This window comes from Carettochelys insculpta, chromosome 30 (assembly GCF_033958435.1).
Source record: "Carettochelys insculpta isolate YL-2023 chromosome 30, ASM3395843v1, whole genome shotgun sequence".
Lineage (NCBI taxonomy): Eukaryota > Metazoa > Chordata > Testudines > Carettochelyidae > Carettochelys > Carettochelys insculpta.
The window spans coordinates 8761717-8787083 of NC_134166.1; the positions used below are offsets into that span (position 1 = coordinate 8761717).

The window sequence follows — 25367 nt, forward strand, 5'->3', positions numbered from 1 at the left end:
ATCCTTTTGAACTACATCCGCTTTGATTGTAAACAGTTCTCCAGTGATGCAATTGGCTACTGTGCTCCAAGGGTGGGCCAGGGAGTGTGTGAGCCAGGAATCCTGGGAGCTGGGGTGCAAATGATTCTGGGAACAGGAGAGCAGAGGCTGCTGGGAGCTTTGTAGTTATAAAGGGCTGTGGTGCCAAACCCCCTTCCAGTGGCCACTTCCTGTCTTAAACTTGCCCGGCCCTGCAGACAGGAAGTGATCACAGCAGAGGCACCAATGGAGCACTCAGCCGGCTGGGGGGTGATCACATCAGTGCTATGTTGACCTCAGATGTTGCTCTTTGCTCCCCACCAGGGTTCTGTCTACTGTTTTCCATCCATGTGCAGAGTGAATTTTGAAAAAAACACCCAGGGCAGCAAACGACAGCACTGTAAAGCAACAGAGGTGGCCGTGTTAGTCTGTATGCCACCAAAACAAAACAGCAGAAATGTAGCACTTCAAAGGCTAACAGAATTGTTTATTTGGTGATGAGCTTTCATGGGACAGACCCAGTTCACCAGACGAAGTGGGTCTGGCCCATGAAAGCTTATCACCAAATGACTCATTCTGTTAGTCTTTAAAATGCTACCTTTCTGCAGCACTGTAAAGCGTTCGTGTGAACCAGGCTACACCAGAGGGAGCTGCACGCCCAGCACCGATGGCTAAACCCCTCATGGAGGTGGTTTCACCAGGCTGGGCTTTAACTCCTTGGCTACGTCTACATGTGAAGCCTACATCGAAATAGCTTATTTCGATGTAGCAACATCGAAATAGGCTATTTCAATGAATAACGTCTACACGTCCTCCAGGGTTGGCAATGTCGATGTTCAACTTCGACGTTGCGCGGCACCACATCGAAATAGGCGCTGCGAGGGAATGTCTACACGCCAAAGTAGCACACATCAAAATAAGGGTGCCAGGCACAGCTGCAGACAGGGTCACAGGGCGGACTCAACAGCAAGCCGCTCCCTTAAAGGGCCCCTCCCAGACACAGTTGCACTATACAACACAAGATCCACAGAGCCTACAACTGGTTGCAGACCCTGTGCCTGCAGCATGGATCCCCAGCTGCCGCAGCAGCAGCCAGAAGCCCTGGGCTAAGGGCTGCTGCCCACGGTGACCATAGAGCCCCGCAGGGGCTGGAGAGAGAGCATCTCTCAACCCCCCAGCTGATGGCCGCCATGGAGGACCCGGCAATTTCGACGTTGCGGGACGCGGATCGTCTACACGGTCCCTACTTCGACGTTGAACGTCGAAGTAGGGCGCTATTCCGATCCCCTCATGAGGTTAGCGACTTCGACGTCTCGCCGCCTAACGTCGAAGTTAACTTCGAAATAGCGCCCGACGCGTGTAGCCGCGATGGGCGCTATTTCGAAGTTAGTGCTGCTACTTCGAAGTAGCGTGCACGTGTAGACACAGCTCTTAAGTGTAGACAAGGCCCCAGTGGCAGCTGGCTGTTACAACACAAGCTCTATTATCCAGGACCCCTAGGGAACTGGCCCCGCTGCACCAGCTCTGCTGCTACTGTCGCCCACCGGACAGCTGGCACTGCAGCCATCGGCCTGGATCTGGCCAGGGAGCTGGTCCTAGCCCTGCCAGCAGCCAGCCAGTCCCAGCCAGGCAGTTGGCCTTCCGGCCCCAGCTGGGCAGCTAGCTCCACTGGTGCTGGCTGCAGAGCCAACCCCACGGCCCCAACCCCGACCCTGCTGTTGCTGGCACTGGCTGCCTAGCTGGCCCCAAGGCCAAAGGCAACTGGCAGCCACCTGCTACCCTCCTCCAGAGCAGAGGCCAGTTAATTGAACTTGCTGGTTATCCAAGTTCCGGGTAAACCAGCTTATTGCGTACATGGCTGTTTACAGATGAGTCTGTACTGGAAATGAAATTGACCTGAAGAAGTGGGTCTGTCCCACAAAAGCTCTTCACAGAATAAATCATTTTGTTAGTGTTTAAAGTGCTCCATTTCTGCTGCTTTGGTTTGTTAGAGTACAGACTCACACGGGGACCTCTCTGTTACTATGGCTGTCTATAGCAACGAAGGGTCCTGTGGCACCTTATAGACTAACAGAAAAGTTTAGAGCATGAGCTTTCGTGAGCTCATGCTCTAAACTTTTCTGTTAGTCTATAAGGTGCCACAGGACCCTTCGTTGCTACTACAGATCCAGACTAACACGGCTACCCCTCTGATATATGGCTGTCTATGTAACCAAGCCTTCAGAGTGTAGCAGCGAAATTCAAGGTGGAATATCTTGTTTAGCACAAGTAGTTAAAACATTTCAAGGGCCCATTCAAGGTGAAGTGGGCCATTAAAACCCTTCCATTCATAGGTAGGATGGGTGCAGGGAGCGGCTGTGGGCTAGAAAGGGGCTATAATGCTTGTCTAATTAACCCCCTGCCAAGATGTGGGATTTGTTGTGGCTAAAATGGTGCAATCTTTTGCAAATCACTTCATCTTTGTGCCTCTACTTCTGGGTCAGCCTTGGCTTTGGGGGTCTGGATTGTCTGTATGATGTGTCTGTACTATGCCCAGCAGTATGGGGCCCTAACCTCATTTGGGGCATCTACACAGTGTCACCCGCAAACAGGAATATCAGCTATAGATGAACAACAAGAAGTCCTGTGGCACCTTATACGCTAAACAGATCTTTTGGAGCATAAGCTTTCGTGGGAAAAGACCCGCTTCATCTTTGCCCCCAAAAGCTTATGCTCCAAAATAGCTGTAAGTCTAAAAGGTGCCACAGGACTTCTTATTGTTTGTGAAGATACAGAATAACACGGCGACCTTTCTGATAGGTAGAGAAAAATAACAGAGAGGTCCCCGTGTGAGTCTGTACTCCAAAAACAAAGCAGCAGAACGGTAGCACTTTAAAGACTCACAAAATGATTTATCTGGTGATGAGCTGCCGTGGGGCAGACCCACTGCATCAGAAGAATTGGGCCTGTCCCAGGAAAGCTCATCACTGAATAAATCACTTTGTTAGTCTTTGAAGTGCTCCATTTCTGCTGCTTTAGCTATAGAAAAAGCCATTCAGGGGAACACAAGGGACAACAGCAAAACGGTGCAGTGCCTTGTTCTGGCCAGTGGCTGGGGCTGAAGGGCCACGCTAGATCCTGCAGTTTGGAAGGAGGAAGAGCATTTTAGCAAATCAGTAGCCGAATGTGAGGGGTGTATGGGGTGTCCAGGGAGGGGCAGCACCTCTGGTGTGGGGACTTGTCGGGTCTCTTCAGGGGCAGTTTGTGCACCTTTGGTCCCCACCTGGCACCCAGCTCTCACCTGTGGCTCCAAGCATCCCAGCTTGCAAAATCAGCCGCAGCAGATTGGACAGATGAGATCAACAGCAAGAGCCAACGACCAGGAAGGAGGTTCTGCAACGCTCTGTGGAGAGCGAAGGGCACGACAAGGCACCAAAGACGGCCTGGCCATCCACTGCAGCCTAGGCAGTCCCAGCCGTGACGACGTTTCGTACCACTGGAACCAGGCTTCTGAGGTCGAGAGTGTGGAACTGCCCCTGTGCAACAGCTTTTCCGCTTTAAACATTCTCCCGCACAGGTTCTTGGCAGACGTCATCGTCAGACATGACGGACCACCTACGAGCCTAATGTGTGGCGGTCAGTGGAAAATTCCCAGCACTTGTAATGGCCTTTGATCTGCATCCCTGGAAAAGCAGGGATTGCTGCCAGCAGTCCTCAAAATTGGGGGACAAAATTCAGTGCAGGGAAAAAAAACCCGAAACTTTGACAGTTGTTGATGGGAAAGATTTGAGAACAGAGCTCCATGCCCTGTTTCCCATGGACGGTCGGTTCTCTAGGGAAGGAGCTATGCAGGTGAAGACAAATAAAGGAAATTGTCACAGACTGGACATTTAAAAGTAATTCTTATGAATTTGGATTAGGAAGAGACTTTGGGCACATTTAGACTGCAGAAGATTGACCTGGTTGGGGCCAATCTTCTGGAGTTCGATTTGTGCGCGTGGTACAGACATGCAAAATCAAACTAGCTGAGGTCAGCAGTTGACCCCTGTACTCCCCGATATCATGGAGAGTAAGGGAGGTCGACGGGAGAGTTTCTCCCATCAACCTCTGTGAAGACAGCCAGGTAAGTCGATTCCAGCTACAACTGCTGTATCTACAGTTGATTTACTTGCCTAGTGCAGACGGGCCCTTCCTGCTTAAAGAATGACCTTGACCTTCCAATATGGCCAGGCCAGCTGGCAGCGATGCAAATTAAAACCCTCAGCCAGGCATTGGCCAATGGCAGGAAGGGCTCCCCCGCCCCAGTGTAGTGCAGGGGGAGGGCCTTTTTGCAATGACCTTTCTCTGAAACCTCTGACAACGGGACATTGTATGGGGGGAGCCCGGGCTTGGCAGCAGCACTAAAGGGTTTCCCCTGAAGTCAGATTGGCTGTGTCTGGGGTTTGCCTTCTACCGCAGTGTGGTGGGTGCAGGTCACTTGCCGGGATTACCTGGCTTTGGCTCCCATCGTCATTTCCCTGCCATTGTTGAGGTATCAGGCACTGGTGCCCCTCGGTCCCTCCTGTGCTCCCTGCCCCAGAGCTGGAGCAACCGCAGAAAGCTCGGCATCCACCAGCAGCAGATCCCCTGTATTGCTCAGCACTCAACTCCACACCCTCCCTCCCAGCACCTCCACCTGCTGCAAGCAGCTGATGCACAGTAGGGCAGCTCTGGCAGAGAGGGGGAGGTTCAGGGACAGGGTGTGCTCAGAGAAGGGGGCAGGAAGAGGTGGGGCAAGGGCGGGGGGGGGCTTGAAGGGGCAGGGCCTGGGGCAGAGCGGGGTGTTGAGTGGCCCCCAGACCCAGAGGGAGCCTGGACCTTGTTTTGCTGGTGCCGGCTCCTTCCTCCACTCCCCGGCTTTGAGCCTTGGTAGAAGATTCCAATCTCAGCTCATTTCCACTTCCTCGGCCCACCCCACTCCTGACTTCAGAGCCGGTCGCTGCTTACCAGTTGGCTTGTGTTCAGCGGCCTATTCCGTGTTAGAAGTGTTCAAAAAGCGGAGCCCCACGCCCTGTGGGGAATGAAAGCCCCTGCCCCCCCACTGAACGTTCCCACGCATCTTTTTTCTGGGGTGCAGATTTTTTCCATCCACGGGCAGAATACATTTTGCTGGGCAATGAGGCAGGTACGCAAACGTGCACCAGCCACAGAAATCCAAAACCTTGGCTGCAGGCGCTCTGCTAACCAGCTGGGCTGCATCTGCGCACTGGCTACGTCTACACTTGCAGTCCTCGTTCGAAAGAGGAATGCAAATTAGGGAAATGGGAAATGCAAACAGAGGGCTGATTTGCATCTCTCACGCTTCATTTGCATAATCTCTTTCCGGCAGAGAGGCTTTTGAAAGGGAAAAAAACCCCCGTCTTTGAAAGAATCCTTCGTCCTGTTTTCTTTTCAAGCCCCTCATTCTGCAAATGGCTGCTTTGCCTCAGGCAAGGCTATGACTATTGCACACACAGCCAGGAGCGGCCTGGGCTGGAGGCTGCCATCGCCCAGGCCAGCTCAGTTGCTCATTCCATTGCGCCCCAGTTACGAAATTTCAGGCTCCCCATAAAGGGACCTGCCCTCCACTTTGCAAAGCCCTGATTTAGATCTCTCGAGTCGGGGCGACCAGCCGTGCCCCAGGATTCCAGGCAGGGGCGTTCCGTGGCTTCATTCGGTGCCATTGGCACAGCACAACCCCACCTGCTCTCTAAGCTGGGGAGACGGAGTCGTTCCTGCCTCGGTGTTGACCAGAGGGACGCGAGGCTGGTGGGATGTAGGAACTAAACCGAGGCTCCCCAGGCTGCTCGCAAGCGTCTCTTTTCCAACCAGCCCTGCCAGGGGCTCCAGTTACCCCCTCCCTGGCTTTGTTTTCTACCCAGCGGGCTGGGGCCAAGTTTCTCTCCCAGGCCCTGAGCTGTTCAGTGCCCGGCCTTTCATTGTCTCTCACCCTCACCTTGACAGCACCGAACAATCTTCCCTTTGTGCTGCCTTGAAACCGGCTGAGTGCGCAGCCGGCCCCTTTCCCAAAGCCCAGCGGGCTCTCGCGGGAGCCTAGCGTGACACAGCACATCCGAGCACACAGGGCTCGTTTGTGTCCCGGCCCTGCCTTTCGCCAGCGGGGGCTGAGCCAGCTTATCAGCGCTCTGGTTTCCTTTGAGAGGCCCTTTTCCCAGGAGCTTGGAAGGTGGAACCTGAGCAGGTTGGCTGAAAGCAGAGCTGGGCTGTGCTTGGGCTACACTGCAGGGAGAGAGGCTGGTACCAGCCTGCTGTGGTAAGGAGCCTGCCCTCCCTCCATCCCTAACTGCCCTAGCGCAGAATGCCTACTTAGCATAGGGAAGGAAGGGAATTCTGCTCCTCTTACGTCAGGTGAACCCCCCACTATCCTACAGAGTAACAAGGCATATTCTCCTCGAATTCCAACTCCTTCCAGGACCCAGTGAGCCACCCCCCATAGGGAAAGAACTCCAGCAAGAGCACAGCAGTCACTCCAGCTCCCTCCCACCAGAGATCCCTTCAGCCAGAGCCAACTGCTGCACCGCCAACCTCACAAGGTCAAACAGCCCGAGTCAGGCTCACCACAGGATGACGTACAAATAGAAAACCCTCCTTTCACCCCGACCTGAAAGCAGGGAGGAAAAGGTGGCAACTAGATAAAACTGCCTCAATGACTGGACTGAGCTCCAACAAGGGAAAGACCAAGGCAATGAGGATCAACCAGTCGTACAACACCACCATCGCACTGGGCAGGGATGACCTGGAAGATGTGGAGCAGGTCACTTAGTTGGAGAGTGTTATGAGCAGAGACAGAGGACCAGACAAGCATATCAATGCCAGGAGAGGGAAAACAACAGCTGCATCCAAGACTCTTCCTCCCATATGGAGTTCACAAATAACAGCTGTGAAGATGAAACTGAGGATCTTCAACACAGAGGTGACGAGTGAGCTCTTGTATGGACACGAGACCTGGCGTGCTGAAAAGTCCTCAAATCACAACCTACAGACATGCCGGAGCTACACCCTCCACATCCAATGGCAGGACTTGGTCACAAACGAGGAGCGTTGGAACAGAGCAGGACACGAACCTCTCGAGAGAAGAGTGGGGGGTGGCTGGTCCACAGTCTCAGAAAACCGTCATCCAGGACAGTCCACCAGGCTCTGCAGAGAAACCCTTATGGAAAGAAGAAAACCTCCGACAACGTGGAGAAGATCGACTGAGATTGGAGGGCAACAACTGGGGTCTTCCTGGGGTCAGCTACAAGTTTTGGCCTGAGACAGACTGAAGCGGAGGAGATTGTAGATGACCTATGTGCCACCCAGAGTACAAGGGTTTAAGTCAAGTAAGTCAATAGATGTGGGATTCTTTCTACTGGGCTTGCGCTTTTTGAGCCTTTCAGGAACACTGTGGTCACCTCTGGACATTCTTCTCCACAGCCCAAAGGGCCAGAGACTTACTTTTTCTTGAAGAATGAAGGTGGACGTCATCACATCGCCACTTGACTCCCGGGCCTGGGGCTTTAGGAGAAACAACTTTATTATGAGATTTAGGAGACGTGCGACAAAAGCAGGAGAGTTGGCAACACTGCTTAACACAACAGCAGCACTAGAGGGCAGGGTTGGGGACACACACACACACACACAGAGGCATTTCCTGCCAGCAATTCTGCAACACTCCCTAGGCCAGGGTTGTGCAAAGTGCGGGGGGCGGGGGGTGCAGCGCAATCGGCTGCTAGGTCTCAGGCTCATCCACCTCATTAAAAACATTGAAATCTGTTCCGTCTGTGTGTTCCCGCTTCTGTTACGATTCACTATGTTTTTACGTTCTACAGGCTTATTTTCTCACACGTGCAGACAGTGTTTATTTTTTTCATATGAACCTAACCAAAATTTCCATCGGTTTGGATTACACTAGCCAGGTTGGGGGGGTCAGAGACGAAAAGTGGGGCCCAATGTAAACAGTTTGCTCACCCCAGCTCCAAGCAGCCTGCGATCCTCCGACCCTAGCAAGGCCTTACTCACGCCATCAGAGCGCCTCAGGTCTGGGGCGAGGCAGGGCTGGCCCATCAGCTTTGAACCCAGCTACCATGGAGAAGAGGGAGTTATTTTGCCCCAATTTAGAAGCCAGCTGTAGGAGTCCAGATTTTGACCCAGGTGCAAAAGCTTGCAAGCTGCACTGGGCCATTGCAAGCCACCAGTTCTGGGCTGCTCCCAGGCTGAACTCCATGGGAAAGTTGCCCTGAGAGAACAAAAGATGGAAATTTCACCCCATACCAAAGGTTTGGAGGGTGTTATTCCCCTATAAAAGGGGCTTGGTGTGGCTTAGCAAAATTCAGCAACAAACAGGATTAGCTAAACTGATCTCATATCAAAAATCATGTCTACACAGCCCCTAGCACCAGGGGCCAGACTGGTTTGCAAACACATACAAGTTTATGCCTATGCAGCTGCCTCTGCCAGTCACACCTTCAGTCCTGCTTGGCTGGGACATGCAGGTTTGGGGTCAGGCAGATAAACCAGTTATTGATTTAGTTTAAACCCACAGATGCTGATTTTGGTCACAGGGTGGGGTTGGGACAGTAGCACAAGACATGGGCCACCTGGGCTCAGGTCCCTGCTTCAAGCCAGTGTCATCTAAATACCAGCTTTGGGCACTCCGAGAGCCACAAATCCCCACTTGGTCTAACCCTGTCAGCACCTGGGCACTTACAGTTTTACTGTACGCATTTCCTGGGTGCTTCTGTTTCTGTCCCTGGGCCTGCACAGCCGTCTCCCACCTCTGTCCCGGCGTGATCCAGGATCCACAGGCAAAGCGGGGTTCAGCTGGCTATCTCGCCTGCAGGGCCTGATCCAGCTGGGGTGCTTAGAAGCTAACACCACATCGAAAGAGAGAAACCCTTGTTCAAAGCCCATCTGCTCTCCAGGGCAGAGGGAGAACAGAACTGGGTTCTGGCCTCGTCTCCGGGTGTAGCCCCGTTCCTGGGCTAGAGCTGGTCAGGGCGGTGCGCCCCTTGCTTCATGCTGGCTCTGGCATGGGGGTAAGCAGGAGCCTCTCATGCTCGCAAGCACCGGCCTGCAAACCATTCTAGAATCGGCGCTCTCTAGAGCCACGTCAAGACAGGTGGTTCTAGAGCTTTAGCCAAACCCCTCAGGCGCCGGCAGAGCCTTCTGGGCACAGGGCCCAGCCCAGCACAGGGCTTGTTTGACACACGAGCTGGGCTAGTTTTTGCCACGGTACAACACGCTCCAGAAGTGGCACATGATCTAAGGGGGTGGGGGGATCCCTGCAGCCACCCCTGCCCTGTCCTGCCCTGTCCAATCGCGGCTGCAGACGGACACCGCTCGGGGCTGCCGTGGGGGACGCAGGCAGGCAAGGACAAAGAGGTAACTCAGGCTGCAGGAAGAGGGGGTGGGGGACAGGTGCGGGGCCGGGCGGCTCCGCTCTTAGTCTCAAGCCCATTGGACAGGCACTGCCCGAGCAAAGCCGCCCCCAGCTCCGCAGCCCCTATAAGATGCCTGGCGCTCCGGTGCCGCTGAGCCAGGACGCGAGGGGGTTGTGATCAGCTGGGTCCTGGCACTTGTGGGGAATGTCTGCTGAAGAGAAGAGCCCTGATTCCTGGCCAGCCGGGCTGCAGCTGAAGAGCCCCCCGTATGTAAGTGATGGAGCTGGGGGCTGGGCAGGGGACAAACTATTCCTTGAGGAGTTGGTGGGGAGGCGCGATCCAGCCCGTGGGGTGTAGCTCACTGATGCACCCCCATGCCGGGGGCTGCAGCTGGAAGGGACCAAGTCCATGGAGCATGAAGACGCAGCGATGGTCCCTCTAGGGCAGAATCCAGCAATGGGGGCAAGGAAACCCCCCTCTTCCTCCTTCTCCTCCCCCTGTTGCCAAGCAGAGCCAGGCTGGAAACCCCCGAGGCCTGCTTGGGCCCAGGCTGGGCTACCAGTGCAGCGGCATTTCATCTGGGGACGCCTGGACTCTCCCAGGGCCCAGCACCAACCTCCCTCAGCTGGGCAGGGGGGTGCAGAGAGGGCCAAGCACTGCTGGGGAGAAGCAGCAGGTCGGGGAGGGGGAGGAAGGGGAATCGGGTCAGGACCAGGCAGGTAAAAGGTTAAAGCCACTGAAGGCGCAGGAGAGGTCGGAGAAGGGATCTGGCCCAGTGCAGGGGGCAACCTCTGAACCTCCCTCCGGGCCCTAGAGCTGAGCAAGAGACAGCCCTGCCCTGCGCAGAGGGGCCAAGGCAGAGTCCCTAGCTCCAGCCCCCGCAGACCAAGGCAGCTCCTTCGCCCCATGGCCAGTGCTGAGAGTTAAGGAAACCCAGAGACATGCCAATCTCAGCCCTGCCCTGGGCAGACCCCATCAGCCAAGCCCGCCCAGCCTCTCTCCCCTTCCTGTGCCACTGCTTAGAGTAGCGCCCCATGGCCGGCGGGTCAAGGATGAGCTGAGCACCCCCACCCCAAACATCAGACTGCTGTGGTGTGCCTCAGTTTCTCCACATCTCAGCAGCTAGTAGCCCAGCCAGCCCCCTCCAGCACCCAAGGAAAGGAGACGTGTCCAGCACAACACTGAGGTTCCTGTAAGACCTCCTACGGCGCTCGGCCGCCGGACGGAGCTGCCAGGGAAACGTGTCAGGGTGGTGTCAGGAGCCCAGACAGACCCGGTGTGGCCTGGCGCAAGAGAGAACTGTTGGGAAACAAAGGGACCGCAACTTGCATCCGGGCTGCTCCTGGCCACCCCTTCCCTTAGCGTCAGGCCCTTGGGCAGGCAGGACCATCAGCCCCCCATCTCACAGGGCCACTGCTTTGTACAGCACCTAGCGCAACGGGGGCCTGATCCGTGGCTCTTGGCCCGTGGTGTCCAGCCTGCTAGTCACTAGCCACGTGTAGCTATTGGGCCCGTTGAGTGGGGCTAGTGGGCTTGAATAATAAATACATTTGCAGCCTAATGTGGCTAGTTTGCTACAGAATTGGGTAGACCCCAGGGCTCTAGGCTGTACCATAATACCAGGGGTGATGTTTGAGGGGGTGCCCAATGGATCATATGCACCCCCCAGCTTCCCCCACTGCCGCTCTCACTGTTCAGCACTGCGCCAGTTCCTGAGGAAGAGGCAGAGAGGGAGGGGCAAGGGTGGGGGCAGGGCTTGAGCAGAGGGGGGCTGAGGCAGGGGCATGTGGCCAGTGGGCCTCCCCCGGAGCTCCCTCTCCCCTTGGCACTGCGCAATGCACCTCACACTGGGCAGAAGCAGGGCTGAGTTCGACCCCTGCCCAGCAGCCAGCTGGGAAGGGAGCTGTCCTGGCCCTGCCCGCTCCTCAGCTCCCCTGCTAGGAAGGGGCCATTGCCAAGTGTAGTTCTGTGCTGGGCTGAAATGTGCGACAGTCACTTGGCCCTGGGGCAGCAGCTTCCTGGCGCTGCCCTCTCCAGCCCAGGAAAGAGCCAAGTCCAGCCCCTGTGCAGCAGCAGGGAACCCAGCCTGCAGCCCAACGAGCCTCTGGGATCAGACAGCTCTGGTCCCTGCACTGCAGCCCGCTCCCTTCCTGGTCTGACGCTCGCCCTCTTCCTCAGACCTTCCACTCCAGCCTGGAGATGCAGGAGCCTCCTCCCTCCAGCCGCAAGCTGGTGATCCTGACGGCGGGGGCAGTCGTGGTCCTCACCGTTAGCATCGTAGGGGTCCTCGTGGCAACATACCTGGGCCGAGCGACCTGCATCCAGGTACAGCACAGGGACTGGGGTGGGGCCTGGCTCCCTCTGCAGGGGGGAAGGGAAATCCTGGAAGGAGACGGGCAGAGGGGTCGTAGCTGAGCACAGCTGCTTGCTCCAGACAAGCAGGGACAGAACCAGGTGGGTAGGCAACTGGGGAGAATGGTAGGCAATGGGGATTTCTCATGGGGACCAGAGTCAGGGTGGGGGCTGGGGCATCCTTGAGTTCCCTCTAACTGTCTCCTCCTCTTTCCCTGCCCTGCTCAAGCGAGACGTCTACGGCTACCTGCCTCCCCAGGTGAACGTCCAGAACGAAGCCTCACTGCTCCTGGCTCTCAGTGAGCTGGGAGAACAGGGAGTTGCTCCGGGGATCACTTGTGACCTGAGAAACGTGAGTACAGCGGGATGAGGGTGCTGAGGAAGATGCGGGGGGCATCATGCATTGCCAGGGCTCCTTCCCCGCAGAGGCCCCTGGTGGGGTGGGATGCAGTGGCAGGCAACAGCCCCCCAACAACGCAGCCTGAGAGGGGGGAACCAGGTGTCAGAGGTCAGGCTGCAGAACAGAACGAGTCCAGCTAGGACCTGCAGGCGCGCTGCTGCCGCGGGGGTCTAAGGACCTTGCTCGGCCAGAAGCCTCCACAGCAGCCAGGGGCAGTTAAACACTTCCTGTGCCCCCCAGCCCGGCCCCTTGCAGGGCCCTGCCCAGCGGCGCCTCGACAGGCTTTCAGGGTGAGATCTCTTGCTTTCCCCCCTCCCAGCACCTGATGGTTTATCACGGGCAGCCGGAAGGGTGCGTGGCCCGGAAGATGGAACCCTCCGACCAGCTGCCGTCCTGCCAGGAGCTGGAAAGCTACTTCCAGGCTGTGTTGGTAAACAACTCCCAAGGGCTGCTGCAGCTGCAGCTGCGCCTGCGACGCCCTCCTGCCCCCCTCAGACAGGCCCCCCAAATCCACTCTCAGAGGAGTCCCAGCTTCCCCCACTGAAGGGGGCTGTTTCCAGGGCCCCCTACAGCAGCCGCTCTCCATGGCACAGCCAATCAGACACAGCTGAGGCTCAGGAGGGCCGCTGGGATGCCAATCCTGGGGTGGGGAGGGGTAACCAGAAGTCTAGAACTGCCCCCCCCCCGGGTTCTCCCAGGGCTGTAACTGGACATCCCCAGGGAAGAGCAGCTGCCCTTAGCTCCGCACTCGAGCACCCGTTGGCCACCTACCTCCAACCACCTGACCTACCCTGACCAGCTCTCAGCCCAGGACTGGCTGGGGGGACTGCTGCTTAGCAGGGCTCTGAGAAGAGCAGAGGCCAAAGGTAGCCAGCCTGCAAGGGGCCCCCTCGCCACTAACGGAGGCTGCAGAAAGACTGGCTTGTACATCAGAGCCCTACAAAGGCGCCCTGGCTGCAGCTGTGACGCCCCACCACACCCCAGCTCTCCCGCGACAAACCCGGCCAAGGTCCATCTGGCACGGCCTCCCCAAGGGGCAAGACCCTTCCTCCCTCCTCTGGAGCCCTAACAGAGCCAGACCTCAGTCCTGGAGCTTCAGGTTTCATCTCCCCCTGCCCCCACCCAGCACCACTTCAATGGGTCTCATGCTGAGTCTCACCCCAGCGAGAGCTGCAAGACAGGGCTGAAGTCCTGGACCTGAAGCCTCCCTGCCGGTAGGAAGAGGAGCACATAGGCCCGGGCCCACCTGCAGCAGAGAAAGGAGCCCAGTGGCTAGAACAGGGGTGACCAACCAGCTAGAGACTAAGAGCCAAAATAGCTGTGGAGAGAATGCAAAAAGCCACCTATTAGATACAAAATAACTATCTACTGTATAAATCTAAATAGGTACATAAAAATAATTATGCAATACATGACACAGGGCCCTCCACCTCCCCCAGAGCCAGCCCCCCGCCCCCCGCTCTAACCCAATCCCCCTCCCCTCCCCCCCAGCCAGGCCCTCCGCCCTAACCCAATGCACCCACCTCCCCCAGAGCCAGCCCCCCGCCCCCAGCTCTAACCCAATCCCCCTCCCCTCCCCCCCAGCCAGGCCCCCCCGCCGTAACCCAATGCACCCACCTCCCCCAGAGCCAGCCCCCTGCCCCCCGGCTCTAACACAATCCCTCTCCAGCCAGGCCCTCCGCCCTAACCCAATGTACCCACCTCCCCCAGAGCCAGCCCCCCGCCCCCTGCTCTAATCCAATCCCCTCCCCCAGCCAGGCCCCCCGCCCCCCATTCCCCGCTCTAACCCAATCCCCCTCCCCTCCCGCCCCAGCCAGGCCTCCCGCCCTAACCTAATGCACCCACCTCCCCCAGAGCCACCCCTCCACCCTAACCCAATCCCCCTCCCTTCCCCCCCCGTCGCCGGCTCTAACTCAGTGCCCATCGTGCCAGGAACTCACTGGCACCCCGGCTGCCACACACTTCTCCCTGCAGGTGGGGGGTCGTGTGCGCAGCGTGGCAGTGAGCAGCCCAGGCACGCAGCTCTGAGAAGGAGCCACAATTCATTGAGCAAAGAGCTGCGTGCGGCTCGAGAGCTCCAGGTTCGCCACCCGGGGGCTAGAGTGACAGAGCCGGGGCTTGGCTGGAGAGAGGCCTGGGAGGAAGCGGAGCTACAAGCTGCCCCACCAGCTGAGCGCCAGAGCGGGGGTGAGGCCAGAGCAGTGCAGGCATTGCTCCCCGGATTGGCCGCACGGCAGTAAGAACTGCTGTGCCCGAGCAGCCAGACTAGCCCCAGGCAGGGCTGGAAGGAGCTAACCTGGGGTAATGCTAGCACAGGTGGCTCCTCCCCTTCCTTCAGGCTGGCTGAGCACGCTCTGGCCAGGGGTAGGGGAGCTCAGACGCAAAGTGAGGGTGGGAGGGACGCGGGCTGCAGGAAACGTGGACCCTTGTCTGGGCAGCCAGGCAGCAGGCCCAGGCCGAGCCCGAGAAAGACCCACAGTGTGGATAAGGGCCCGGGAAGGGGTCTCCGCAACCTTCCATCCCAACCCTGTCCCTCTTCCAACTCACCAAGACCAAGGGGGTGTTGGACTAGGGGGAGGGGTAGCTCAGTGGTTTGTGCACTAGCCTGCTAAACCCAGGGTTGTGAGCTCAATCCTTGAGGGGCCATTTAGGGACCTGGGGCAAATAGATAAAAGGGAGTGGGGATGATGCTTGGCCCTGCCAGGAGAGCGGGTGACTGGACTGGATGACCTCCAGAGGTCCCTCCAGCTCTATGAGCTGTGTATCTCCATGTATCATATCAGACTGAAGGGACCTTGAGGTAGGAAGGAGCCTAGGGCATTCTGCTGCAGAGGGAGGAACCTGCTGGTGTTGCCTCCCAGAGGGTGCTGGGCTAGGACTTGATGGAGAGAGAGACCCTGGTCCCCCCCCCAGGGGTGGGCTGTCACACAAATGCATGTGGAAGCCAGACAATTCAATTCCCAACTGAGAGTGAGGAGCCAGATACCTCCACTGCCCTCACAGGAAAAGGGCAAGTCAGGTGCATTAATCACTAGGCAGCCCATCCCTCCATGACCATCAAGCTGAAATTCTTTGATGAGGGTGGGGCAAAAGCCCAGGTAATTCTCCCCCCTCACTTTTGTATCAAAGCATCCTGTGCAACCGCCTAAACAAGTCCTGTGGCACCTTAGAGACTAACCGGTACTTTGGAGCACGAGCACGCATCTGATGGGGCCAGGCCTTCGGCCAGGAAAGCTCCGAAGTACCGGTTAGTCTCTAAGGTGCCCCAGGACTTCTTGTTTTTGAAGATACAGACTAACGTGGCGACCTCTCTGATACTTACGCAACTGCCTGTGATCCCCCTGCAGAGAAACGCAACGCTGGGGCTTACCTCAGATGTCCAGAGCATGGGGACCGGTGCCCTGGGCAGCCTGACCACCCTGCTGTGCAGCAACAAACCCACCTATCTGATCACGGCCTTTGCACGTAAGTGGCACCATCACAGGCACCAGGGGCATCGCTGGAAAAGTGAACCAGCATGGGGTGGGTGGCAGAGCCACATCTCCAGCCAGGGCACAGACCCCGCAGTGCCAGGCAGGGTACACAGATGCCTCAGTAGTCAGGCCCATCAAGGGGATGGGGGCAGTTGCCCTGGGTCCCAGACCTTCAAAGGGGCTCTGGATGCTACCAGGGTGCACTCTAGGCTGACTCTCCTCAGCCCCACCTTCTGGCAGCACAGAGCTGCCCCTTCCCTGCCCATGGGGGTCATGGAGGCTGTCGGCTCCCCTGCTGCTAGTCGCAGGCTCTGTCCTCCCTGAGGGGGGAGCTGCCAGTGCTGTTGGGTCAGCTGGCTGGCACACACGAGTCAGATCACAGGGAGCCTAGTTCTGCTGAACTATCCTGGGATCCTAGAGAGAGGCGCAAAGTTGGTTGTGGGGGAGCGGGGAGAACGAAGTCGAGGCCTTGCAAGAACTCGTAACTGTCTTGCGCACACACTCTCTTCGGCAAGAGCTGATCTGGCAGCGGCAGAAGAATAGCAGCCAATGGCTGTCGCTTCTTGTTCAGGCGGAGAGCTGCCCCTTTACTGGAGCGGTCTGTATCTCTGGCCAGTCCGGGCCGCAGCTCCGGGTTAAGAGACGACTTGCAGCTCAGTCACACGAATGAACGAGGCAGTGGAATGCCACCAGGCCCTCAGGGGACTAGAACTGGCCTGGTCGGGGTGAGGGGTGGGGACTGCGCACCAGCCACACAGGAGAGAGATCCTGTCTCCTTTCTTCACTCGTCTCTATCGAACACCGAAGCCCTTGTGGCAAAAACTGGCTTCCTGGGTGTTATTTTGTGTGGTGTAATCCACACCTGCTGGGTGGTTCACTAGACACTAGACACTAGACACAGGGTCTCCTCTGCAGCCTTAGCTGAGAGACAGCTGGCTGTTGGCTCAAAGTGCAGAGGCTCCTGTACTGAGGTCCCAGGTTCGAGTCTGCCTGTGGGCAGTTACAAGGACACATTTCTTTAGGGGCAGAATCATGTGGAACCTGCTCACTGGCTATTTGGGGGTATGTAAAGCTGGGGGGGGCCTGGACTGCCCCCCAGGATCCTCAAGCACAGAGCAGCACCACAGCTGCTGTAAGTGGCTGCTGCTCTATGTGACTCCAGTGCCAGCAGGGAACGTGTGAATGTGGCCATGTCCCCTACCGAAATGTCTACACTCCCATTGGCCAATTGCTGGCCACTAGGAAAGGAGAGATTTTGTGGGGCAAATGGGGGGAAGCATGTGAAGCCTCCTCCAGGTCCCCACAGCATGGGGACCAGAGAGCCACATGGAACACGCAGCAGGTTTGAGCTGTCTGGGGCTGACAACAGGCAGGGAGCCTGCCTCAGGGTGTTGCAGGGCTGCTGGCCAGGAGCTGTGTAGGTAAGCACCTCCCAGCCGCAGCCTGTCTCTGGCACCCCAGGTCACCACCCAAACCCTCAACACCCCCCTCAGGTCACAGCTCCTCTCAGACCCTGCACCCTCTGCAATACCCCTCCCCCAAATCCTCATCTGCACCAGGCCCCCCTCCCAGACCCTCCACTCCAATAACCTGCCCCAGATCACAACCCAAACTCCCTCTCAGACCCCACACCCTCTCCTGTGTCTGTCTCTTACCCCAAGCTTCTGCACCCTACCTCTCTCCCAGACCCCATGCCTACTCTATAGAATATTGCAGACCTTGACCAATTACAAAATCTTGGAGCACCTCCCACCCCATCTAAAGCTTGGTGTTGCAACTGATAGACAAATATTTCGTCGTTCACGGGTGCTTAAACCCACTCTCCTCCGCCTACCACAAGAGTTTTGTTACAGCAAGTACAAGCGCGGGCAGGCTCCTGCGGACAAAGAGAAAGCCACTGAGGGGGGGGGGGGGGCAGCAGTATTTGCTTACAAACAGCATTGACACACAGTTTCAGCAACAGGGCTGTGTCCGCACAGCCTTATCTTTAGCCCAAGAGCAGAGGCAGCCAGAGCTGATCAGCTGTATATGGCCCATCAGGTCAGGAGAGGGCTGTTGCTTACTAAATCTTTTGATTTTGTGTCCCCCTAGCTTCCCCCAGGCATCACATAAGCATGGTTGCTTAGCAAGCCCAGAGCTCGACAGGGAATACCAACTTGCAAATCCAGCTGTCCAGCATTAAGTGCAACTGCATCCACTGGGGATGGCCATGCACACATCTAAGAGTTCCTAGCCTTTGGGTCTGTACTATGGGGGAGAACCAACAACTAATATGTATGGGATTTTGTGTCACTGCTTTGCACAATAATCAGTAGCAATAAAACACAGAGGAGTGACAAGTTACCGGGTTACCTGTAGCATCGACATGTATCTAACTAATCAACTCAGAAGCAAAAGCCATTCTGCAGAGATTCCTCACTATGCTGTAAGTCACGTGGGTTCGGTGCCGCCTTCGCACCTTCTGTACTAGTGAGCCCACAGTGGGGATATGAGGAAATACTAATGATTGACCCAGTGATAAATAAAGAGCACCACAATACGGCTTTCATCTCAGTGTGGATAATTTCTGGTGCTGATAACCTCCTAGCAAGCCTGCAGCTGCATGGGAGAAAGCCTGACCAGCCTTTGGCTTGCAGAGCTTTGGCGTGGAGAGTCCCCACCACGTGTACTCACCGCTCTGCAGGTGCAGCGAGGGAGACCCCATGTGTTCCTCGCTGCTTCCCAGCGGCTGAAAGCAAAGCTCAGATAAGGCCATAGAAACAAGACAGTGGCAGGCTCTGTCTCAGAACAGCAAAGAACTAGAAAGTGCTGCCATCCCCCTCTGCACTCCAGGGACAGCAGGATGGGTTTACAGCCCTGGTCTGTAAGTAACAATGAGCACCTACCTGGTAGAGGTGGGAAAAATACCCCCAAAAGTTACTTGAGTAAAAATACAGCTACTTTGGGGTGGGGGATGTAATTGACTTTCACTTAATTACACCTCCAACGCACAAACTAGCTGTACTTTTAACCAAGTGACTTTTTGGGCACCTTTTCCACCTTTGCTACCTGGTACAGCTAAACATAAGACATTTTTGGCAGGCAAGTTCCTGTAACTGAATAACGTCCAAACGGGAATTCCCAAAGCAGCTCTCCTCCTGGCGCGTGGGGCCACCTGCTGGTCCTGCTGTAGAACTCATTCCCACCCTGCAGGATCCTTGCTCCTCTACAAAGGACACGGGAGATTCACGAGAAGGCCTGTAGTGATCATAGCAAACAGGATATGCCAAGGTACTTCCAGGCCTTTACCAAATGGCTTAGGAGCTGAAAGCCAAGGAACTGCCTCCTGCTAGAAGAGCGATGGCTTTTACTGACGTTCAAATAAACCTCTCCAGAGGAGAGCAACTCCTGGAGAAGCACAGTAACGCCACTCCTCCGAGGGAGGGGAATTCACTCCACGCTGGGGATTCCGTTCTGCTGGGCAGTCTCCACCAGCAATAACAATCTGGACCCTCTCTCGTCGGAGAGTTACCAACTCCCCCCCACCCCCGACTCTTGTTAAGTCTTTGCCCACTTGATTCAAGGGCACCAAAGAATAAGCTCCATCCCTAATTTTTCCACAGACAAGTAGTCCTGTTTGTTCCGACGGGTCACTCCTGTAAGTAAAGTTACACAACTGCAGGATCTGGGAAGGCTGCCAGGGGGTTAGTTCCTTTACCACAAGGGTGCCTACATACCACAAAGGGAAGACATTTAAGAAAAGCGAGTCAAGGATGTGAGAGGTAAATTCCGTTCAGGTTAAGGCCGTTCAGGATACTGTGGTCTGCTGCGCGCTTGAAGGCTACAGACCACACACTGCAGCTTTCCGCGGCAGATGCCCCACTGCCACACACATCGTACTGGTGGAGTTAAGGCAGCACAAGACCCTCCACCACAATGCTGAAGACAGTTACTGCTCTGTTCAAACACACTTCATACAAACACAGCTGCTCCCACACAGGAAGGGGACGCCCTACCCCAGGAAAAGCGTCTTCTACTTCTCCCATATTATCAAGTCCAGACGAGGGGCCGTTTGGGTACCTTAGTAAAAGGAGAAGCACTCCCCAAACCAACAGCTACTCCAGTGCAGACGAGTCTCTAGACCAAGCCAAAGAGAAGCAAGGAATTCCCTTGCACCCAGCTCATCTAGTTTCATAGAATCACAGAATCACAGAGCTGGAAGGGACCTCAAGAGGTCATTGAGCCCAGCCCCAAGCAGGATCAACCCCAATTAAGTCATCCCAGCCATGATTATGTCAAGCCAGGACTTAAAAGCCTCTAGGGATGGAGATTCCACCACCTCACTAGGCAACGCATTCCAGTGCTGCACCTCCCTCCTGGTGAAGTAGTCCTTCCTAATATCCAACCTGCTCCTCTCCTTCTGTATCTTCAGACCATTACCCCTCGTTCTGCCACGTGTCACCACTGAGAACAGCTTCTCTCCATCCTTTTTAGAGCTCCCCTTCAGGAAGTTGAAGGCTGCTATTAAATCTCCCCTCACTCTTCTCTTCTGCAAACTAAATAAGCCCAAATCCCTCAGCCTCTCCTCATAGGTCATGTGCTCCAGCCCCTTAATCATTTTTGTTGCCCTCTGTTGAACCTGCTCCAGCACATCCACATCCTTTCTATACTGGGGGGCCCAAAACTGGATGCAATATTCCAGATGTGGTCTCACCAGTGCCAAATAGAGGGGAACAACAACCTTGCTAGATCTGCTTGCAATACTCCTCCTAATGCACCCCGATATGCCATTGGCCTTCTTGGCTACAAGGACGTACTGTTGACTCGCATCCAGCCTTTCATCCACTATAATCCCTAGGTCTCTTTCCTCTGTACTGCTGGTTAGCCAGTGAGTCCCCAGCCTGTAATAATGCTTGGGATTCTTCCGTCCCAGGTGCAGGACTCTACCCTTCTCCTTGTTGAACTGCATCAGATTTCTTTTGCCCCAACCCAAAAGTGAAACCTTTCCCCCTCTGTAACCTCAATGGGCCTAAGGAGCAGCTTCCCCTCAAGACAAGTCACCACATCACTGCAGGTCACCCCATCACACCCTGCTCTGAACAGCTGGTCCTACCCTGCAGTCAGGAGACTAGGAAAGATGCAGCTGGCCTGGGCCACCCTGCCAATTCCTATGTGCCTCTAGGAAAATCCAGTGGCGTTTTGATACTTCCTTTGGAAGGGAGATGGAAAAAAATTTAACACTTTTATTAATTGTTACATCAAGAAAAAAACATCCTACCCTCCCGTGACGGCGCCGCAGCTACCCGGATGTACAGTGATTAAGTAAATCGAAGTTAATAGGCTATATGGACCAGAACATGCAGGGCTTCAGATTATCCCAATAGCTGGCCTGTGGCCGAGCGCCCGATACCCGACAGCCCTCATTTCTTCTCCTCTTCCTTTTTGTCCTTGCTCTCCTTGGAGGCCTGCGAGGCCAAGGAGCCCATGGCATTGCGGATAGCCTCGTTGTTGGGGTCGACGCCAGGCAGGTTTTCAAGCACGCTCTGTAGGAACTCTGGATCCTGCATCACATCATAATCATCTTCCTCCTGTGCATCCAGATAGAGAGAGTCACTCCCCGCTCCCTACTGAGGGAGACGTGCTGGGATCTAACAGGCTGCCACTGCTTGCTTGAAACACTCCACTCTTAACAGGGGCTGAGCATGCTAGGGGAAGGCTTAAGTGGATTCCAGGAACCCAATGAGCTGGCAGCTCCTCATAGGGAAGGTGGAGTGGCTGTGTGAGGAAAGGAGGACCCAGGGCGTGAGCTGAGCGACCCTGAGGAAGGAGCCCTGGCAGCAGCCAAGCCTACTAACAAGGCTTTAACTGAACTGGCATTAACCACAGCTAAAAGAGGGCAAGTTTGGACTCAACCACAGAGCGGTTAGGAAAGGAGACCACGAGGAGAAGCGGGTCTTTGCCCACAAAAGCTTACACTCCAAAATATCTGTTGGTCTATAAGGTGCCACAGGACTTCTTGTTGTTTATGAGGAGACTGTTACCTTGGTTGGTTCTGATGTGTCCATGGCTGTACTGCTATCAACCTCTGCAGAGTCAGCTTGGGCGAACTCTGAAGAGAGGTAAGAAACATCTTGGCTACTGAGTATTCACCACTGCTCTAACTGCCATCGTATTTATGCTGGATTGGCAGCGGGACGCGTATGTAAAGGTAGCGAAGGCAACTCATCACAAAGCACGTAGTGGCTCAAAAGTTTCACAAATCACATATCCACAGTTACAGGCCTTTCGGGCAGGAGTGTGTCAGCGCGTGATGTCTTACGCAGCTGTACCCACCCATAGCAGCACATGGCAAATCATTCCCCCCATCCCACTGAGCTGCTGCCCCCTGCTACTGGTGCTGCATCCATCAACATTGACCACAAGAGGTCAGAGGAGGAGAGAGAGAGTTGAGAAAGGAGGTTCAGGCCTGACATGAAGGTGCAGACTCCCACTCTCCCCCCGATAGGCAGGACATTGATGGGATTCAGGCCCACTCAGATAAACACTCACTAATTCCATGAATCTCCATTTTTGGGGGCAGGCGTTCATAGGTATTGAGAACCTGCTGCTGTCTCTGAAATCACTGGTTTGCCTTTGGGGATTAGCTCATTTGCTAAACTCTAGCCACTCACCTGGTCCTTGCAGAGACATCTGCATGGCATAAGCAATCTGCTCCTCTTCTGTCATGCTGCTCAGGTCGGGCAGGCCAGGTCTCCCAAATTCCTGCTGGGTGATCGTCATCTTCAATAAGGCATCATCTGAATCTAGCCCAGGGATAAACACAGGACATGTTCCTAGAGCAATTCTCTCACGAATTTCTCTAGCACCTTTCATCACTGTACCTCCCACTGTTCAGCTTCAAAGACAACCCCCTCCTTACCCCGAGGGGCGACCGCTTCTGGGGTGGTTTGAGACAGCTGTACTGAGTCCAGCCATGATGTGCAGCAGTTCAGGACAGCAGACAGTACGGGGGGCAGTTTCAGGGAAGGCCCAATGTAGTTGCTCAAGTAGGGGTTGGGCTGCAATTCTGGGGCTAACAGTATTCCCGTGGAAAGAGCAAGGGCATCTCTAGCCAGTCTGAGTGATCAGGGCCTCCTTTTCCACCCCAGCTGAAGGGGAGCACTACGCTGCAGGGCTCTAAACCAGTGATTTTCAACCAGTGTAGCACGGCTGTGAGAACTGTCCAAGCGTGCGATGAAATTGTCAATTTCCCCTCACTGTGGCTCTCTGCAGAGCCACTGTAGAGGGAAAACTGATGACCCCCTTCACCCTGCGAGGCTGCTGAAATGTTGCTTCCCAGCCTGAACAAGCTGGCGAGGAGCCCACCCCCATTCACTGCTGGGGGCAAGTGGGAGGGCAGGCGCCGGCTTTCAGTGGTTACTCCTTTACTCAACATCCCGAGCACAGCACTGAGCAGATTTTGAAAATGCATCTGTGCTCACCATCTGAGATGATGTTTTCTCCGGCGGATTTGAAACCTCAATGCACTTGATCCTGGTTTAGCTTGTTGTATGCACTGCTATGTTGCAAACCTCTCCAGTAAGACCATAACTATAGCGAATGTGATGTTTACGAGCAATCGATTCGGCGGAAAAAAGTGGCTGTACCACGGAATGCTTGTCTCAGTGAAGCATGCCGTGTTACTCACAAGGTTGGAAACCGCTGCTCTGAACCATCCCATTGGAAGGAAGCTGAGCCCTTCCCTCATGCATCCCTGCAGTGCCGAGGCGTCGGTCCCATCTAAATGCAAGCCAATCCCTATTTGGCACTGGAGGCTGGACAGGATCTCAGCACACTGTGACCTGGCTGCAGCAGCAGATCCTCTCTCCACTGAGCTCACTGCTCACCTCCCAAACAAACAGGGATTGGATCCACCACCAGATTTCTTACCATCCCCACCAGTGGCTGTAATTCCTGCCTCAGCCGCGGAAGCGGCTGCAGCTCTCCTGGCCTCTTCCTCCTGCCGCTGCCTCTGCTCCTCCATGGACACACGCAGAGCCTGCGGAGCAGACAGCGGGGTGAGCTCAACAATGTGCTCACAAACCGCTCAGCTCCTCCAAAGCCATTTGTGGTTCCATCGTCTCTTACCAGAGCCAGTTCCGGGTCCGCGCTGGGATCTACTCCAAACTCAAAGTCGCTGGCGCCCAGGCCAAGCATGGCACCGCCCTCCCCTGCTAAAATGGGGGAGCTGATGAGGGCATCGGCAAGGCTTGGCCCAGGAGGCACAGTCACCAGGTGAGAACCTGTCCCATCCTTGCCATTTAAGGTGTTAATAAAGGCAGTCAGCTTATCTGTGTTGGCTTCCTAGGGGAATAGGAGAGAGACGGGGGGTAGGTTAGAAACTAGGGCAGCTTCCTCCTATTGGCTTGGCTCAAAGGAGATGCTGCTGCACTATGAGCTGTAATAACCCTGCAGTCCTCCTATAGCTGGTGCTCAGGAAGGGAACACACCTATAAGTACGGAAGTTTGGAGACCAGTGATCAGTGTACACCGGGGTGCAGGGACACGTCATGTTTCAGAGCCATCTGTACAATGGGGGAGCCCCTCAACAAGCAACTAATTGCAATTCCTTCCATGAGGTCCTTGTGCACAGTGAGAGACCCGCTGGCTCGGAACATCACTTTACTCAGTTCATCCTGAGTTTGTGCATGGCCAGAGCCTTGCTCAGAGGAAGTGCCAGCGGTTCTCCTTCTGCAGAGCCTCACTGGAGGATCAGGACCTTATGGGCTGGGTGTTACCTGGCAGTTAGGCCGGAGGTGTTTATCTGATATAACCAAACCACCAGAACAAACAATCCAATTGGTCTCCAGCAGGGTCAATGTTACAGCAAAACCTCAGCGGGTCTCTCCAGACAGCGCAGATCAATGTGGTAGGGCATCAGCCCACTTTGCTTCGCATCCTGACCATCAGCTAACTGGGGAATGGCTGTGGTGAGTTTCCAGGACTTTGCTGTCTTGGCTTAGGGAATAAGCCGTCATGCTCTGCTGAGTGCAGGCTGGCCTGCGGGGAAGCAGGTCAGTTGGGGTATGCTCCTGCGATCACTAATGCCAAACACACACAAACGATAAGGAGAGAACAGCATCAGAACTTAAAACAGGCCCAGCGAGGGTGGCTCCCTCCAAGCAAGTATGTCCTCCAGGGAGCTGGAAGTGGAATAGGAACAGAAGGAAAAACCATGAAACATATGAAAGGACTGCCTAGGAATGAGTACAGCAGAAAGGGATCTAGGGGTTATAGTGGACCACAAGCTAAATATGAGTCAACAGTGTGATGCTGTTGCAAAAAAAGCAAACATGATTCTAGGATGCATTAACAGGTGTGTTGTGAACAAGACACGAGAAGTCATTCTCCCGCTCTACTCTGCGCTGGTTAGGCCTCAGCTGGAGTATTGTGTCCAGTTCTGGGCACCGCAGTTCAGGAAGGATGTGGAGAAATTGGAGAGGGTCCAGAGGAGAGCAACGAGAATGATCAAAGGTCTAGAGAACATGACCTATGAAGAAAGGCTGAAAGAACTGGGCTTGTTTAGTTTGGAAAAGGGAAGATTGAGGGGGGACATGATAGCAGTTTTCAGGTACCTAAAAGGGTGTCATAAGGCAGAGGGAGGGAACTTGTTCTTCCTTGCCTCTGAGGATAGAACAAGAGGCAATGGACTTAAATTGCAGCAGGGGAGGTTCAGGTTGGACATTAGGAAAAAGTTCCTAACTGTCAGGGTGATCAAACACTGGAATG

The 25367-nt window shown here is 55.3% G+C and overlaps 1 protein-coding gene and 1 long non-coding RNA gene across 2 annotated transcripts in view; one reads left to right on the forward strand and one right to left on the reverse strand.

Annotated features, from left to right (window-relative positions):
- The first annotated feature begins 12525 nt into the window (after positions 1 to 12525).
- On the forward strand, positions 12526 to 18146 carry LOC142003585 (uncharacterized). Its single transcript, XR_012642854.1, has 3 exons — positions 12526 to 12577; positions 15495 to 15612; positions 17712 to 18146. It is a non-coding gene; the product is annotated as an uncharacterized LOC142003585 (long non-coding RNA).
- Positions 18147 to 20821: 2675 nt separating this feature from the next.
- Positions 20822 to 25367, reverse strand: part of LOC142004015 (putative PIP5K1A and PSMD4-like protein) — a 74360-nt gene continuing 69814 nt past the window's right edge. Inside the window, exons 23-27 of the mRNA XM_074981435.1 lie at positions 23727 to 23942; positions 23529 to 23637; positions 22271 to 22402; positions 21641 to 21708; positions 20822 to 21187 (exon numbers count right to left, since the gene is read on the reverse strand). Of these exons, the coding sequence (XP_074837536.1) occupies positions 21020 to 21187; positions 21641 to 21708; positions 22271 to 22402; positions 23529 to 23637; positions 23727 to 23942 (693 nt within the window). The 3' untranslated portion in view covers positions 20822 to 21019. The remainder of the gene's footprint in view (positions 21188 to 21640; positions 21709 to 22270; positions 22403 to 23528; positions 23638 to 23726; positions 23943 to 25367) is intronic.